Here is an 18,628-nt window from a genome sequence, read left to right as displayed (position 1 = left end):
GGCATTTCTTATTACACTTGTAGTCATTGATGCAACCACTGACTTATGATCACTGATACACTCTTCTACATTCACGGAGTCGAAAAGTTCCGGTCTGTTTGTTGCTATGAGGTCTAAAACGTTAGCTTCACGAGTTGGTTCTCTAACTATCTGCTCGAAGTAATTCTCGGATAAGGCAGTCAGGATAATGTCACAAGAGTCTCTGTCCCTGGCTCCAGTTCTGATTGTGTGACTATCCCATTCTATACCTGGTAGATTGAAGTCTCCCCCTATTACAATAGTATGATCACGAAACTTCTTCACGACGTTCTGCAGGTTCTCTATGAGGCGCTCAACTACTACGGTTGCTGATGCAGGTGGTCTATAGAAGCATCCGACTATCATATCTGACCCACCTTTGATACTTAACTTAACCCAGATTATTTCACATTCGCATTCGCTAATAACTTCACTGGATATTATTGAATTCTTTACTGCTATAAATACTCCTCCACCATTGGCGTTTATCCTATCCTTGCGGTATATATTCCATTCTGTGTCTAGGATTTCGTTACTGTTCACTTCCGGTTTTAACCAACTTTCCGTTCCTAATACTATATGCGCACTATTTCCTTCAATAAGCGATACTAATTCAGGAACCTTGCCCTGGATACTCCTGCAGTTTACCAATATTACGTTAACTTTTCCTGTTTTTGGTCTCTGAGGACGGACGTTCTTTATCAACGATGCTGATGTTCTCTCTGGTAAGCCGTCAGGTATTTTATCGTTTCGCCCAAGGGGGGGTCCCTCTAACCTAAAAAACCCCCGTGTGCACGCCACACGTACTCTGCTACCCTAGTAGCTGCTTCCGGTGTGTAGTGCACGCCTGACCTGTCTAGGGGGGCCCTACAGTTCTCCACCCAATAACGGAGGTCGATGAATTTGCAACCATTATAGTTGCAGAGTCGTCTGAGCCTCTGGTTTAGACCCTCCACACGGCTCCAAACCAGAGGACCACGATCGACTCTGGGCACTATGCTGCAGATATTAAGCTCAGCTTGCACTCCGCGTGCGATGCTGGTTGTCTTCACCAAATCAGCCAGCCGCCGGAAGGAACCAAGGATGGCCTCAGAACCCAAGCGGCAGGCGTCATTCGTTCTGACATGTGCTACTATCTGCAGCCGGTCACACCCAGTGCGTTCAATAGCTGCCGGAAGGGCCTCCTCCACATTACGGACGAGACCCCCCGGCAAGCACACCGAGTGCACACTGGCATTCTTCCCCGACCTACCCGCTATTTTCCTGAGGGGCTCCATAACCTGCCTAACGTTGGAGCTCCCTATAACTAATAGGCCCGCCCTCTGTGACTGTTGGGACCTTGCCGGAGAATCGGCCACTGGCCCAACAGGCGAGGCATCCTGTGGTGGCTCGGAAACGATGTCATCACCACTAGGAAGCACCTCGTACCTGTTGGAAAGGGGTAAGGCAGCTGCCACGTGGCCAGATCCCACCTTCGCCTTTCGGCCAGGCACGCGCGAGCCCACCACTGTCCGCCATTCACCCTGGAGTGATGGCTGACCGGTAAGATGCTCACTGCCGGAAGACGCAGCGACATCAGGGGTTCCATGTGATTCCAAGGCCACCGAAGTAGGCATAGGTCTCACCACAGTTGCCCCAACGCCACTACGAGCCGACGCCTGCACCTCGAGCTCGATGAGCCTAACAGACAAAGCCTCCACCTGCCCCCGAAGAGTGGCCAATTCTCCTTGCGTCCGCTCACAACAACCACAGTCCCTACACATGACTATGTTTACCCTACTCTATACGGTGACAAATTCCCAAGATAATCTTCTGATAAGCTACTCTGATAATCAAGAAACACTCACTGAAATACGAGACGCGAAAACTACGCTAGGTTTTCCCAGAAAAACTATTTAAAAGCTAAGCGCAGCAAATAAGTACAAAATAAATTTCTCTCCTAACGATCAAGAACTGTTAGTTTCTATGCAGAGCAGATAAACACAAATAGAATCCCTTCCTTAGTGGAAGGTCGGAAACAAAATGCAAAATAAACGCTTTATACAAACAGTACTCGCTGCTGCTGGTGCTCTCGCTCTGGCTGTCACAAGACAACTGCTGATTCAAGTGACTAGTGGCTAACGGCCGCGAAACAAACAAAAGACGGTTTTAGGGCGCTTTCTGTTCTAAACGATCAAGAAAACACTAAGAAATCTAACACGAAAACTACGTAAAGTTTTATCAAGAACTGTTAGTTACTATGCAGAGCAGATAAACACTAATAGAATCCCTTCCTTAGTGGAAGGTCGTAAACAAAATGCAAAATAAACGCTTTATACAAACAGTACTCGCTGCTGCTGGTGCTCTCGCTCTGGCTGTCACAAGATTTATTTTCTGTCCATATAACAAAAAGTTTTCGGACATTGTCAGGAAAATTTGGATTATATTATACATATACAGTAACATATTTACATTCTTTCATAGCATATGGATCAGACACATGTCTGTACACATTATTTTTCAAAAGGGCACTACAAGTAGATTCCTCTATAGTGTAACACAATTTAGCTTATATTTATAATAGTACAGTACACATAATACAGTGTATAATTACATTCTTTCATAGCACTGATAGATCGGATACATTGTCTATATTCACTGTTTTCCAAGATGGCACTACAACTTAAAGTCCTCTATAGAGTAACGCTTCTCTATTAATAATTGCTTCAGTCTACTCTTTAGCATATTTAGATTTACTTTCTTGAGTTCACAGGGTAGTTCATTGTAGAAAATTGCTCCCACTCTGTGTGGGCTGTGGTCTGTTGCCTTTTTATTGGTCACAATTCTATGAAAATTTTCCCTTCCCCGTGTATCATAGTTGTGTACATTACTGTTTCTCATATTAAATTCAGGATTTTGTTTCACGAACATGACTGTCTGTAGTATATACATGGAGTACACCATAAGAATTTTATATTTTCTAAAGATGTCTCTACAAGGCTCTCTCTTCTTTACCTTGGCTACCATTCTTACTGCCTTTTTTTGTAATCTAAAAAGTCAGTCTATATGAACTGCTGATGCCCCACCCCATATCTCAATACCATACTGAAGGTGCGGATGAATTAACCCAAAATATATTTGCCTTAAAGTATCATGGTCCAAGAAGGCTGAGACCCGTTTCAGTAGATACACATTTCTACTGATTTTCTTGCAAATATTATCTACATGTTCTTTCCATGATAAGTGTTCATCAACAACAATGCCCAAAAATTTATGTGAATTTGCATGTGCAAGTCCCAGTGGGGATGTAAATACAGTATCAGTTATGGCAGCATTATAACTGTGGATGAACTTCTTTATTACTGTTTTGTCTTTATTTACAAGAAGCTTGTTTGCTGTAAGGTATGCGGACAGAGTATTGAAAGTGATCTCGGTACTGTTAGCTGCAGACTGCATATCATTGCCACAGCTGATGAAGGATATGTCATCGGCATAGCTTACAACCATGCAATTTTGGGGGTTCAAATAAGTTATTTACATATACAAGGAACAGAAAAGGCCCTAGTGTGCTTTCTTGAGGCACGCCACATTGAAGTGTCCTGAAGTTTGATTTGGTTGTTAGGAGCTGCTCATTATTTTGATAAGTTAGCTTTACACACTGTTTCTTGTTTTTCAAAGAGGTGGTAAGTAGTTTCAAGGCTAGTCCTCTTCTAGCTTACACAGAAGAATGGTATGATTTCTCAGTATCAAAGGCTTTACTCTTATCTAGGAAAGTACTTATTACTTTGTCACTTTTGTCCAGCTTATTTAATATTTCATGTGTAAAAAATGCTACTGCTTTTGTAGTAGATCTCCCTTTTCTAAATCCATGTTGTAGGTTGTTTAACAGATTGTGTTTGGTGAAATATGATTCACCTTGATTTAGTATTACTCTCTCTAACAATTTGCCTAGTTCTGAGGTTAATGATATTGGCCTGTAGTTTTTAGTGTCAGTTTTTAATCCCTTTTTATGCACTGGTATAATTTCAGTAATTTTCAAAAGGTCAGGGAATACTCCATTTCTGAGGGAGGTATTTATCAAGTGAGTCAGGGGTTTCAATAATTCATCCCTGCATTACTTTAGCAGTTTAGGTGAAATTTCATCCCAGCCACAAGACATTTCTGGTCGAAGTGCTGATATGATTGCTAGGACGTCCCTCTCAGTAATGCCGTGGATATAAAAGGACTGGCTAGATTTTCCAAGACTAAAATTTTGTGGCTTGACATGAACTTCATTTGTACCAACTGCACTGAACTTTTGTATAAATTTCTCACACTCTTCTTTTGGGTGATTTATTTCTTCACCATTTTCTTTTAATGTTATGTTGCTGTGTTTATAGGAATTCTGTTTCCCACTTTCTTTATGCATTATTTTCCAGGCACTTTTACTGATACAGTTAGAGTTCGTTATTTCAGAGGTATATTTCTGTGCTTTTAGGTTAGTCAAGGACACACTGTATGTTTTTCTGAGCAGTTTATATTTTGTTGAGAAATATTGTAGTTTAGTACCTCTAAAAAGTATATAGCAATCTTTCATTTTCTCCCTCAGTTCAATAATGTCGGAAGGGAGATTCTCGGCTTTATGGTTTACAGCTTTATTTACTTTTTTAACTAAAAACCAGGTTTCATTTAAAGTGTTACTGAATAACTTATAGAAATATTCCCATTTTTCATTCACTTCAGTTGCATTGTACACTGGTTCCCATTTTTCATTCCCTAGTGCCATCTTAACTTTAGAATAATTAAATTTTCTTTTATAAATAACTGTATCACTTACAGTTACATCTATGTTCCCTACATCAATTTCCATAGTAAGGGCTCTGTGATCACAAATGTAGTTTTCTAAGGGGTTTACTTTCTCTTTTCCTATATTTGTGAGAACATGGTCAATACATGTCTTCGTATTTACAGTGACTCTTGTAGGTTCCGAGTTCATTTGTTTAAAGCTATAACACTGTAATACATCCATATAGCGCAAATACACTCCTGGAAATTGAAATAAGAACACCGTGAATTCATTGTCCCAGGAAGGGGGAATCTTTATTGACACATTCCTGGGGTCAGATACATCACATGATCACACTGACAGAACCACAGGCACATAGACACAGGCAACAGAGCATGCACAATGTCGGCACTAGTACAGTGTATATCCACCTTTCGCAGCAATGCAGGCTGCTATTCTCCCATGGAGACGATCGTAGAGATGCTGGATGTAGTCCTGTGGAACGGCTTGCCATGCCATTTCCACCTGGCGCCTCAGTTGGACCAGCGTTCGTGCTGGACGTGCAGACCGCGTGAGATGACGCTTCATCCAGTCCCAAACATGCTCAATGGGGGACAGATCCGGAGATCTTGCTGGCCAGGGTAGTTGACTTACACCTTCTAGAGCACGTTGGGTGGCACGGGATACATGCGGACGTGCATTGTCCTGTTGGAACAGCAAGTTCCCTTGCAGGTCTAGGAATGGTAGAACGATGGGTTCGATGACGGTTTGGATGTACCGTGCACTATTCAGTGTCCCCTCGACGATCACCAGTGGTGTACGGCCAGTGTAGGAGATCGCTCCCCACACCATGATGCCGGGTGTTGGCCCTGTGTGCCTCGGTCGTATGCAGTCCTGATTGTGGCGCTCACCTGCACGGCGCCAAACACGCATACGACCATCATTGGCACCAAGGCAGAAGCGACTCTCATCGCTGAAGACGACACGTCTCCATTCGTCCCTCCATTCACGCCTGTCGCGACACCACTGGAGGCGGGCTGCACGATGTTGGGGCGTGAGCGGAAGACGGCCTAACGGTGTGCGGGACCGTAGCCCAGCTTCATGGAGACGGTTGCGAATGGTCCTCGCCGATACCCCAGGAGCAACAGTGTCCCTAATTTGCTGGGAAGTGGCGGTGCGGTCCCCTACGGCACTGCGTAGGATCCTACGGTCTTGGCGTGCATCCATGCGTCGCTGCGGTCCGGTCCCAGGTCGACGGGCACGTGCACCTTCCGCCGACCACTGGCGACAACATCGATGTACTGTGGAGACCTCACGCCCCACGTGTTGAGCAATTCGGCGGTACGTCCACCCGGCCCCCCGCATGCCCACTATACGCCCTCGCTCAAAGTCCGTCAACTGCACATACGATTCACGTCCACGCTGTCGCGGCATGCTACCAGTGTTAAAGACTGTGATGGAGCTCCGTATGCCACGGCAAACTGGCTGACACTGACGGCGGCGGTGCACAAATGCTGCGCAGCTAGCGCCATTCGACGGCCAACACCGCGGTTCCTGGTGTGTCCGCTGTGCCGTGCGTGTGATCATTGCTTGTACAGCCCTCTCGCAGTGTCCGGAGCAAGTATGGTGGGTCTGACACACCGGTGTCAATGTGTTCTTTTTTCCATTTCCAGGAGTGTAGTTAACACTATTATTTAATGAGTATGTTGATGTCTCCAACAAGCAACAAGTGTTTTTTATACACTGCTGTCCCCTCCAGCAAGTCCTCTAGGCAATTTATAAACTCTTTTGTGTTACTTCCAGGTGACCTATACAGTGCTGCCATAATAAGGCTGTTGTTTCCATACTTCGGGTTTACTGCTGCAACCTCAAATACCATTTCAGTACTCAGATCATCTATCCATTTAACTTTTTCACATTTTAATGCCTACCCCACCACTTTTGTGTGTCTTTCTGCAGTACAAGTTTATAAGTTTGTAATTTTTTTAGCCTGTAACCATATGCTTCCTCTTCCTTGCATAAATGTGTCCAGAAAATACTTTTTTTCTAGAAATGCTTCTCTTGCTGTTGCCAGTCTGCATTCCATGTCCTCTCTTCTCTGGACACTGTTACACATATTACTGTCCAAATAGCTTCTCTCATCTAGTTCTTGTAATGTCTCTTTTTACTAATCTAATTCCCTCAGCATCATCATATTTGACCACATTACATTACCCTTGTTATACTTCTTCTGTTCTTTCCTTTATTGACAGTAAATAGGAAACACTTCTCTGATATTCTGCAAAATATTATTTGTTTTAGTAGCACAATTACTTCATGTGGTTTTACAAAACGGAAGGGAAGTGTTTCCTATTTAATATTATTCCCATATTGTGTCAACTAGTGATGGAAAGTTCAGTTAATGCTTCCTTTATTGCTTGTTTAGTGTACAGATGTAACAAAATTAGAGGGTAGACCTGGAATATAATGTGAGCAGCTCTGGGGACCAAAATGGTAAGAGTTGAAACAGATGGCTGTTAACTGATACAGAGGAGTAAAGTTTACAGTTGTTTATTTTATTCTAATATCCATTTTGTTCTGGATTGCTTTTAACAACTATAATTTTCCATAAACACATAAAAAGAACGAGAAACAGACTATAACACTTACATATACAAAAATAAACACTTTCTGTTGTGGAGATACCATTATGTTACCCAGATCACATATGCTAACAACAAAACATGATAGATAATAATGTGAGATCATTAACATAGTTATGAGAAGACGTAACTGTATAGGTCATTGCTTGAAAGTATTATTACTCATTACTCGCACCACAGATGTGTCCTGAACATATTGGATTTAGTGATGAGAAAAATCTGCGATGAACTGGAGGGACATAATCTAAGAGGGACAGATGGTCAATACTTTGATAATTTCTGAGAGTCTGGATCCGTCATATTTTATTTGTAGAGTAAGGACTAAGCTTTGCCTCACACGTTTCCTGTTAGTTTGCATAGTCATTTTGTCTCACTGATGAATAATGGTGGTGGCAGCGGCAGCGGCGGCGATGATGATGATGATGATGATGATGATGATGATGATTGTTCAGAAGTCACCTTGCACTTCCATACATCCCTTAGGTTGACAGCCAGATACATTCTGAACATCAAAGTCACTAACTTCCCGAAATTTGTTGAACATTTATCTCATTTCTCTCACCTGTTTTCTCAAAATATTTAATATGACGGTGGTGGTGGTTAGGTCCTAAATCATTTTTATCTGCAGTTTCTTCAGAACAAGATACGTGCTCCGTGCTTGTATTACACCTTTTCTGCTTAAACTTCCATTGGGAGGTGCATCTACACCTTTTATAAGGAGACTTCTTTCATCTGTTCTTCTGCCTCTTCATAACAGGCATTTGAGAAGGTGACAGACTGATATTAAGGCCGATTCAAAATACTTCGTAAATTACTTGAATAGTGACAAAGGTTATTATTACAATCATCTATATTATTATTATTATTATTATTATTATTATTATTATTTGTATGAATATAAATGAAGAAATATACACATGTACAACAGATTTGCCAATTTACATACTTCTGAATCATCTAGTCACTGGGAATGCACTCAGCATCCTGGTAAGAGATATTGGGATCACTACAAACATTTTTGTCTTCTTGTGCTTAGTCACATGTGGGTATAATAATGTAAAATGTACACAAGTCACTTTTGGTGCCAGTGTTTTCCTGTTGCTTACCAGTATGTTCCTGCAACAGGCAGCTATTGGCATTTACCATGAAGCATCGCCGTGACATTAGACCATTCTTTCGGTGTGCATTAGTCCACTGTTTGTAGGATCATCAAATGTCCTATAACTAGGGAAAGGAAAAAAAAATATTTTTATTTTACGGCTGAAGCCAGTGTTATCTTTTGGCCAGAAGGGTTATTTTTTGCCAATTTGTTTCTTATGTAATTTTTTATTGTGTTCTGTGTAGTTTTTATTATTATTATTATTATTTTGCCAATCCGGTGTTGCTTTTCCACCGAACCTGGTGTTGTTTTTCTGCTGGACCTGGGGTTGTTTTGCCCCGCTGAACCTGGCATCTGATTTTCCCCACGCCGAGCCTGGCATCTGGTTTTCATCCGCCACACTGGCGTCTGGTTTCTGTCAATTCTGGTTATGCTTTCGGCCAAATTCAACGCTGCTTCTTTGCCACATTTAGTGTTGTTTTTGTTGTATTTGACGTTTTTTTACCAAATTTGATGTTATTTTTGTTTTCATATCAAAGTTTGTTATGTGGGAAATAAACTGCTATTTTAGATTATACAAACCTCAGCCTTGAGAAAATTAGAACACAAAATGCAGTTTTAACATTCAGTAACTATCAGTTACAAGTATTGTTCCTTCCTCAGGTTTGACATTTTTATATGGCTAAATTACAGTTTTCATGAAATATAACAGAAGTTGCAATTTCACATTATTTTGTTGAAAACTGATAGCTTTGTGCTATTTTTTATGTTATTTTCTTTGTGTTATCATTTTCATGAAATTTTGCTGTCTCTACCTATAATTCAAAAACAAATGGCATTAGCACTAGGCATTGTGTTCCTCAGAGTTGCTCAAATGAATCTTAAAAATGCCTACATGTTATATTTTGACAGTATATCTGTATCCTCTCCCACCTCCTCGCTTTTTCCTCTGTAATTCTGTGTCGAGTTGTCAGCTGCCCCTGATTCCACATTTGCCCCAAGGATTGAGGCTCAGCTGCCAGAGACTGTGGCCGTGTGTGTGAGTTGTGTTTGCGTGTGTGTATATTGTCTACTTTTGACAAAGGCCTTGTTTGCTGAAAGCTAACTCTGACAGTCTTTTTGTTGTGCCTTTCTGTAACTCAGCATCTCCACTGTATGGTGAGTAGCAACTATTCCTTGCATTATATCGTAACTAACGCAGTGTAACTTTTCATTGCAGGTTCGAAATTCTGAGCTTGCATGGCGAGAAGCAAAGCGTCAGTTAAGAAAAGATCATCGCTGGGAGCTAGCAGAGTTGTTGGACAGGGAGGACAAAGAGAAGTTGTTCAACCAACATATTGAACAACTCACAAAGAAGAAGAAGGAAAAATTCAGGTACTTCATAAGAGAAGTGCCTTTTTTAATGTCTATTATAATTGAAGTGGGCACATTTCTTGCTGTGGGTTCAAAAACTGTCATTGTAGCTGATACTGGATACTTTTAATGTACTTTCATTAAGGAGCAGTTTACATATGTCTAGCATCTTCATGACCCAGGGTAAATGTTTTCTTAACCGAAAATTAGATTTATACATGTATTTCAGAGCTAGCGGTGCTAGTGTAACTCAAGGTTTGGATCGTGCAAGGAAGTGAAAAGTAAGTGCCACTGGAATACCTACAGCTCTCTGTATTGATTGAATAACACATTGAGTTTCCTTTCATTGTCGATAGCTCAGTATCAGTATCAGAAAATATCAGACTAATTTTCTTGCACATGGAGTTAACCAGGGGTTTTGCTCTTACAGTCCCACAATGTAGCTGAGCAGTCAGTGTGCCTGATTGACAGCCTGGAATCTCATATTAGATACCCAGTACTGGCAAGAAATTTTAGTTGGTAGAATGATTGTGAATGGAGAGAACTAACCCCCATGAGGAAAATTGGGAGGCTACTTGAATGAGAATTTGTGGCTCTTGGGTGTAACAAGTGACATAAATGGGTGCGAGGCAAGATGCCTACATTGCACCACTCTTTCTTGACATCCACAGATGTCTACGATAGATGAACATTGCACCACTCTTTCTTGACATCCACAGATGTCTACGATACAGGATTACACAGCAGTTGATAGGTAGGCGAGGGCCCTTTTAGGGCCTGTAGTATTGTGGAGTCCATTTTCATCGTGCATAGATTCTCGATATAATCTACAATTTAACCTTTCCATTTGTTTTGTTACTTGGGGACAAATCTCATGTGGACAGCATGCCTTGTAGGCCTTCATGTTATAGATAAAAAAAAAACTGTGAAAGCTTACAAAAAAATATTAAGTAAAAATGGAAAAAACAACTTTGGAAAACGGCACCAACAATTCGTATACAGGTTGGTCCATTGATAGTGACTGGGTCAAATATCTCATGAAATAAGCATCAAACGAAAAAACTACAAAGAGCGAAACTCGTCTAGCTTGAAGGGGGAAACCAGATAGCGTTATGGTTGGCCTGCTAGATGGCGCTGCCATAGGTCAAACGGATATCAACTGCGTTTTTTAAAAATACGAACCTCCATTTTTTATTTCATATTCGTGTAGTACATAAAGAAATATGAATGTTTTAGTTGTATCACTTTTTTCGCTTTATGATAGATGGCGCTGTAATAGTCATGAATGTATAATACGTGATATCACGTAACGTTCTGCCAGTGCAGACGGTATTTGCTTCGTGATACACTACCTGTGTTAAAATGGACCGTGCACCAATTGCAGAAAAGGTCTATATCATGTTGATGTATGGTTATTGTGACAAGATGCCCCACGGGCGTGTGCTATGTATACTGCTAGGTATCCTGGACGACACCATCCAAGTGTCCGGACCATTCGCCGGATAGTTACGTTATTTAAGGAAACAGGAAGTGTTCAGCCACGACCTGCAACAAATGATGATGCCCAAGTAGGTGTTTTAGTTGCTGTCACGGCTAATCTGCACATCAGTAGCAGACAAATTGTGTGAAAATTGAGAATCTCAGAAACGTCGAAATCAGGAATCTCAAAAACGTCAGTGTTGAGAATGTTACATCAACATTGATTGCACCCGTACCATATTTCTATGCACCAGGAATTGCTTGGCGGTGACTTTGAACGTTGTGTACAGTTCTGCCACTGGGCACCAGAGGAATTACGGGTCGATGACAGATTTTGTACATGTGTTCTATTTAGCGACGAAGCGTCATTCACCAACAGCGGTAACGTAAACCGGCATAATATGCACTATTGGGCAATGGAAAATCCATGATGATGGCTGCAGCAAGTGGAACATCAGCGACCTTGGCGACTTAATGTATGGTGCGGCATTATGGGAGGAAGGATAATTGGCGCCCATTTTATCGATGGCAATCTAAATGATGCAATGTATGCTGATTTCATACGTAATGTTCTACCGCTGTTACTACAAGATGTTTCACTGCGTGACAGAATGGCGATGTACTTCCAACGTGATGGATGTCCGGCACATAGCTCGCGTGCGGTTGAAGCAGTATTGAATGTCATATTTCATAACAAGTGGATTGGTCATCGAAGCACCATACCATGGCCTGCACGTTCATCGGATCTGACATCCCCAGATTTCTTTCGGTGGGGAAAGTTGAAGGATATTTCCTATCGTGATTCAGTGACAAAGCCTGACAACATGCATCAGCGCATTGTCAGTGCATGTGCAAACATTATGGAAGGCGAACTACTCGCTGTTGAGATGAATGTCATTACACGTATTGCCAAATGCATTGAGGTTGACGGACATCATTTTGAGCATTTATTGCATTAATGTGGTATTTACAGGTAATCACGCTGTAACAGCAAGTGTTCTCAGAGATGATAAGTTCACAAAGGTACATGTATCACATTGGAACAAGCAAAATAAAATGTTCAGATGTACCTATTTACTGTATTTCAATTTAAAAACCGACCTGTTAGCAACTGTTCGTTTAAAATTGTGAGCCATATGTTTGTGACTATTACAGCGCCATATATCACAAAGCGAAAAAAGTGGTCCAACTAAAACATTCATATTTCTTTACGTACTACATGAATATGTAATAAAAAATGGGGGTTCCTATTTAAAAAACGCAGTTGATGTCCGTTTGACCTATAGCAGCGCCATCTAGCGGGCCAACAATAGTGCCATCTGGTTTCCCCCTTCAAGCTAGACAAGTTTCGTTCTTTGTAGTTTTTTCGTTTGACCCTTACTTCGTGAGATATTTGGCCCGTTCATGATCAATGGACCAACCTGTATATGATGTTATTAATTATTCTTAGTTGGCAGTTGTATAACAGTGTGAGGCATAAAAGTGTCTCTCGCTCTCTTGAAATCTGTGTGTATATACTGTGGACATACTGTGTTTCCTCACTGACACTATTTTGCAGGGAGCTTCTGGATGAAACTGAACAAGTAACACTGACCAGCACATGGAAAGAGATAAAGAAGATTATTAAAGATGACCCTCGCTACAGTAAATTTTCTTCAAGTGACAGGGTAAGTTTTGATTGGCAAATTTTTATTCGGTACAAGATTTCAGTTTATGTATTACTAGCTTAGAATGCTGTATAGCCAGTTGTTATGTTTGAATGGGGTTGAGTTTAAGTACTGGGGCAAATCGAAACATGTACAGTAAAACTTCATTTATACTTTTTTCAACGGACTATGAAAAAAAAAGTGTCTGAAAACGTATATATGAAATATAGCAGCATACTATCAAATTAAATGGTGAACACAAATGAAAAATCCAGTAAATAAAAAGTTACATTCTACAAAATGTTATATAGGCTTACTAGGTACCATACTTAACAAAGATATAAAGAAAAATGTAAACCTCTACACAGAAGGAAACGTCATTTTGTAGAAGTCCGTAATTTTTGCTTGCTTTTTCTTTGAACGCAGCAATAGCATACACTGTACTCTGAAAATGGGATAAATCTGTCATTATTTCGTCAGAAGCATTGTGGAATGTCACAAATTGTTTAAGTATTTCTAACACATTTACTGCATCATTAAACGTCAAGGAGAAATGTTGAGTCTCTTCTGTATCATCCTCATCAGTTTCTTCCTCATCCAGGTCCCATGATGCACATTGAACTATCTCAGCGATAGTCACTGGTTGTGTAGTGACGAGGTTTTCATCAACATTCACGTAATCCTCAAATGATGCCTGCTCTTTAAGTCGATTCAATTCTTCATCGTTAGGTGAAATATCGTCAGTATGAACATTTCCACCATGATCATGGACTTCATTTCCAAAGCGAGCTTTTCGGAAACAGTTCCAAATGGTATCATCTGAAACACTGTGCCATGAAGCTGCAATATAGTGCATTGCCTATCAGAAGAAAAAATTCATTAATAATTTCTCGAAGTGTTCTTTGGCTCCAGTAGCACAACATGAAATAAATGGCAAATTATAATCTTACCTGTAAAATGCTTATTTTCATTTCTTCCTTCTTTTTTATGTATAAACACCTGATGGCACGCTGCACAAGCATTTTGCGATAATGCAACTTGAAATTATGTATTGCTCAAAGGTCAAGTGGCTGGAGCTCACTCGAGCAATTCGCTGGAAAGAATTCCATGGTCACATTTCTCAAATAGGAAGTAAGGGGAGGATGTGCTGCACACCTGTCTGCAAACAATAAAACCTTCTTCACCCATTTTCGCATCGACACTTCGAAGCCAGCTTTCGAAAACTATTGTCGTAATCCACGATTTCTTGTTACTAGTGTATTTTGTGGGAAACCTGACAATGTTCTTAAAACAACGGGGCTTGGCTATTTTCCCAATTGTAAGTGGGGGGAGCTTCTCACTCCCATCACTGTTAGCACATAACACTGTTACATGTTGTTTACTTTGTTTACCTCCATGGCAGTTCTCACCTTTGAATGCCATTGTGCGGTCAGGCATTACATAGTAAAACAAGCTGTGATCGACACTTTTGCTTTTGGCACATACATTCTGACTGCTGATGCAATGTCTTACCTTGAATTTGTGCAGCCAACCTGATGAAGCACTGAATTTTCCACACCGAATCAAATTGAAATCCATTTTCTTTTTCACAAAGCATTGGGCCACTGCTCTAGGTTTCTTGAACCACTGTGACAAACAATCTTCAACGTGTTCATATTTCCCACCCTGAATGTGTGTCTGCTTAGTAGTAGAAATTCCAAACATTCATTCACTATCTTCAATTTCCTTTGCCTTTGCTACTATAGAATTTAAATTAGATGCAGGAATTCCTAATTCCTTGGCAATATCCACTTGCTTTAGATTACTGTTTTTCTGCACAACTCTCAAAAATCGTAGCTTTTCAGCGATAGTAACGCTTTTCTTTTTTCTACCACTCATGTTACCAGTTCTCAAAATAATTAGAAGTACAGTAATACGGTACTATAGGCTATACAGTATGAGGTGTGATGTGTTTTGGGATTTCCGAGTGACATGCAACAAATCTTACCCAGTTGTGTCCTAGTTCAGCAGAAGTCGTGTAATTTCAGGAAAACAAACGAGTGCTACACCTATGGGTATCACCACTGCCGTGACAGTAAGCTTCATACGCTATACTGTACTTTCCAATACTGTACAGTCTCTGTGTAACATCTGGTTTTGTGACAACTCTATTATTGCAGTTTATACTGTTGTTGCACATCTGTAAATCTATAAAACCGTCTCAAGTCTGTCACATTAAAAATTAAATGTTAATTGGATTTGGACACTCGCAACAAAGTGATTTTCTGGTTGGCAACTGCGGTGCCGCATTAATAGATGGAGCTTAGGCCGGTATTATAGTGTCAAATTTTCTTTGACAACGATCTTTGATGTGGCAAAAAAGGAGGGTAGTACACTGTCATCAAGTATTTAATCAAAATTCCTTCATAATGGCCGACAATGACTTAATACTATTCTCTGCAGTTCAATTTTACTTACGGCACTGGCAGTGTAGTGTGTTGATGTTGGTAACACCATCTTCATATAATGCAAATGTTGTGTTATCAAATGTTCATTTTACAAGTATAACTAATTTACTGAGTGGACAAGGGTAAATACAAGAATCTGTCAACCATAGAGCAAGAACAGATTTAATTATTTACTTCGTGGTGAAATGAATTCCCAGCAATGAATCGTTGTTGCCAACATCAACACACTACGCCACTGATGCCATAAACAAAATTATACCTGGTCTGCAGTTGCTTGCACTGCAATTGCATTGTCATTGTATTTGCAAGAGAAGCAGAAGAAAAGGAAACATACTTGGGTGAACCCGAGGACTTCATACGAAAGATACAGAACAAAATGTGCTATGGGAGCTGCAAGTCAAGGACATAATAGTCGCATGAAAATCCCTTTGGGAATGGACGAGAGTACATTTCAAAATATGCTCAAGAAAGTAGCATGTCACAGTATGAAACTGAACACACTCCTCAGAAATGCTACATCCACGAAGGCAGACTTACCATAATATTGCGATTTCTAGCTACTCTAGTTTTACAGTGCCAGTATAGCACTCTAATGCTGCAGTGCACATAGATGAAAATAATACCAGAAACGTTTGAAGCTATTTGTAACGCACTGGAGGAGGAATATGTGAAGGCAAATAAATTTAATACGTACTGCAGTTGTAAAAATTTTTTATTTCCACAGAAGTTGTAGATTTCCTCCTTTGTATTCTTGGGGATACATCCTGGCTGTACTACACAGCTAATAGCATCCGCAATTTTTTTTATAGCTCTCACTTTTTATTCTGTTCTTGTATTCGGGATGTCGTAAGCTACACAGTGCTTCATCTGCCTCGAATATTCCTATCAATTTCGTTATATATGCGACACACCATGTAAATTTGGGAGTCATATTGATAAACATTATGTGTCAGACAGCTGCAGCAATGCTAGTGCTCCAAGTGGTTGATTTCTCCATGCAGTAAACATAAGACGAATGCTTCCTTTGATCAAATCTAAGGCAAGGTGCTAGATTTGATCAAAGAAAATTTGACAAGTGCCTAACTTTCGATAAAGGTCCTTATTACACTATCAAATTTTATTATAGTCTAATATCGGCCTTACCAATCCACTTCCCGGCAACCCACTCTGAAACACTGCATCATAACTTCTGCACACTGTGGATATTTTGCCGGAACATGGAAAAAAACAAAAACAGTACAAGTGAGAAAAACGTTGTTGTTGTTGTGGTCTTCAGTCCTGAGACTGGTTTGATGCAGCTCTCCATGCTACTCTATCCTGTGCAAGCTTCTTCATCTCCCAGTACCTACTGCAACCTACATCCTTCAGAATCTGCTTAGTGTATTGATCTCTTGGTCTCCCTCTACGATTTTTACCCTCCACGCTGCCCTCCAATGCTAAATTTGTGATCCCTTGGTGCCTCAAAACATGTCCTACCAACCGATCCCTTCTTCTAGTCAAGTTGTGCCACAAACTTCTCTTCTCCTCAATCCTATTCAATACCTCCTCCTTAGTTACATGATCTACCCACCTTATCTTCAGCATTCTTCTGTAGCACCACATTTCGAAAGCTTCTATTCTCTTCTTGTCCCAACTGGTTATCGTCCATGTTTCACTTCCATACATGGCTACACTCCATACAAATACTTTCAGAAACGACTTCCTGACACTTAAATCTATACTCGATGTTAACAAATTTCTCTTCTTCAGAAACGCTTTCCTTGCCATTGCCAGTCTACATTTTATATCCTCTCTACTTCGACCATCATCAGTTATTTTACTCCCTAAATAGCAAAACTCCTTTACTACTTTAAGTGTCTCATTTCCTAATCTAATCCCGTCAGCATCACCCGATTTAATTTGACTACATTCCATTATCCTCGTTTTGCTTTTGTTGATGTTCATCTTATATCCTCCTTTCAAGACACTGTCCATTCCGTTCAACTGCTCTTCCAAGTCCTTTGCTGTCTCTGACAGAATTATAATGTCATCGGCGAACCTCAAAGTTTTTACTTCTTCTCCATGGATTTTAATACCTACTCCGAATTTTTCTTTTGTTTCCTTTACTACTTGCTCAATATACAGATTGAATAACATCGGGGAGAGGCTACAACCCTGTCTCACTCCTTTCCCAACCACTGCTTCCCTTTCATGCCCCTCGACTCTTATAACTGCCATCTGGTTTCTGTACAAATTGTAAATAGCCTTTCGCTCCCTGTATTTTACCCCTGCCACCTTCAGAATTTGAAAGAGAGTATTCCAGTTAACGTCGTCAAGAGCTTTCTCTAAGTCTACAAATGCTAGAAACGTAGGTTTGCCTTTTCTTAATCTTTCTTCTAAGATAAGTCGTAAGGTTAGTATTGCCTCACGTGTTCCAACATTTCTACGGAATCCAAACTGATCTTCCCCGAGGTCTGCTTCTACCAGTTTTTCCATTCGTCTGTAAAGAATTCGCGTTAGTATTTTGCAGCTGTGACTTATTAAACTGATAGTTCGGTAATTTTCACATCTGTCAACACCTGCTTTCTTTGGGATTGGAATTATTATATTCTTCTTGAAGTCTGTGAGTATTTCGCCTGTCTCGTACATCTTGCTCACCAGATGGTAGAGTTTTGTCATGACTGGCTCTCCCAAGGCCATCAGTAGTTCTAATGGAATGTTGTCTACTCCCGGGGCCTTGTTTCGACTCAGGTCTTTCAGTGCTCTGTCAAACTCTTCACGCAGTATCTTATCTCCCATTTCATCTTCATCTACATCCTCTTCCATTTCCATAATATTGTCCTCAAGTACATTGCCCTTGTATAAACCCTCGATATACTCCTTCCACCTTTCTGCCTTCCCTTCTTTGCTTAGAACTGGGTTGCCATCTGAGCTCTTGATATTCATACAAGTGGTTCTCTTCTCTCCAAAGGTGTCTTTAATTTTCCTGTAGGCAGTATCTATCTTACCCCTAGTGAGCCAAGCCTCTACATCCTTACATTTGTCCTCTAGCCATCCCTGCTTAGCCATTTTGCACTTCCTGTCGATCTCATTTTTGAGACATTTGTATTCCTTTTTGCCTGCTTCATTTACTGCATTTTTATATTTTCTCCTTTCATCAATTAAATTCAATATTTCTTCTGTTACCCAAGGATTTCTATTAGCCCTCGTCTTTTTACCTA

At 40.5% G+C, this 18,628-nt stretch overlaps 1 protein-coding gene across 1 annotated transcript in view; it reads left to right on the top strand.

Moving 5' to 3' along the window:
• The window catches only part of LOC126201124 (transcription elongation regulator 1), a 266,120-nt gene that overhangs the window by 233,793 nt on the left and 13,699 nt on the right, over positions 1-18,628 (top strand). Inside the window, exons 16-17 of the mRNA XM_049936763.1 lie at positions 9,723-9,877; positions 12,894-13,002. Coding sequence (XP_049792720.1) covers positions 9,723-9,877; positions 12,894-13,002 — 264 coding nt within the window. The remainder of the gene's footprint in view (positions 1-9,722; positions 9,878-12,893; positions 13,003-18,628) is intronic.

Source organism: Schistocerca nitens, chromosome 1 (genome assembly GCF_023898315.1).
Source record: "Schistocerca nitens isolate TAMUIC-IGC-003100 chromosome 1, iqSchNite1.1, whole genome shotgun sequence".
NCBI classification, from domain to species: Eukaryota; Metazoa; Arthropoda; class Insecta; order Orthoptera; family Acrididae; genus Schistocerca; species Schistocerca nitens.
The sequence above is the reverse complement of the archived record's forward strand: the minus strand, read 5'-3'. Positions and strand labels throughout refer to the sequence as shown.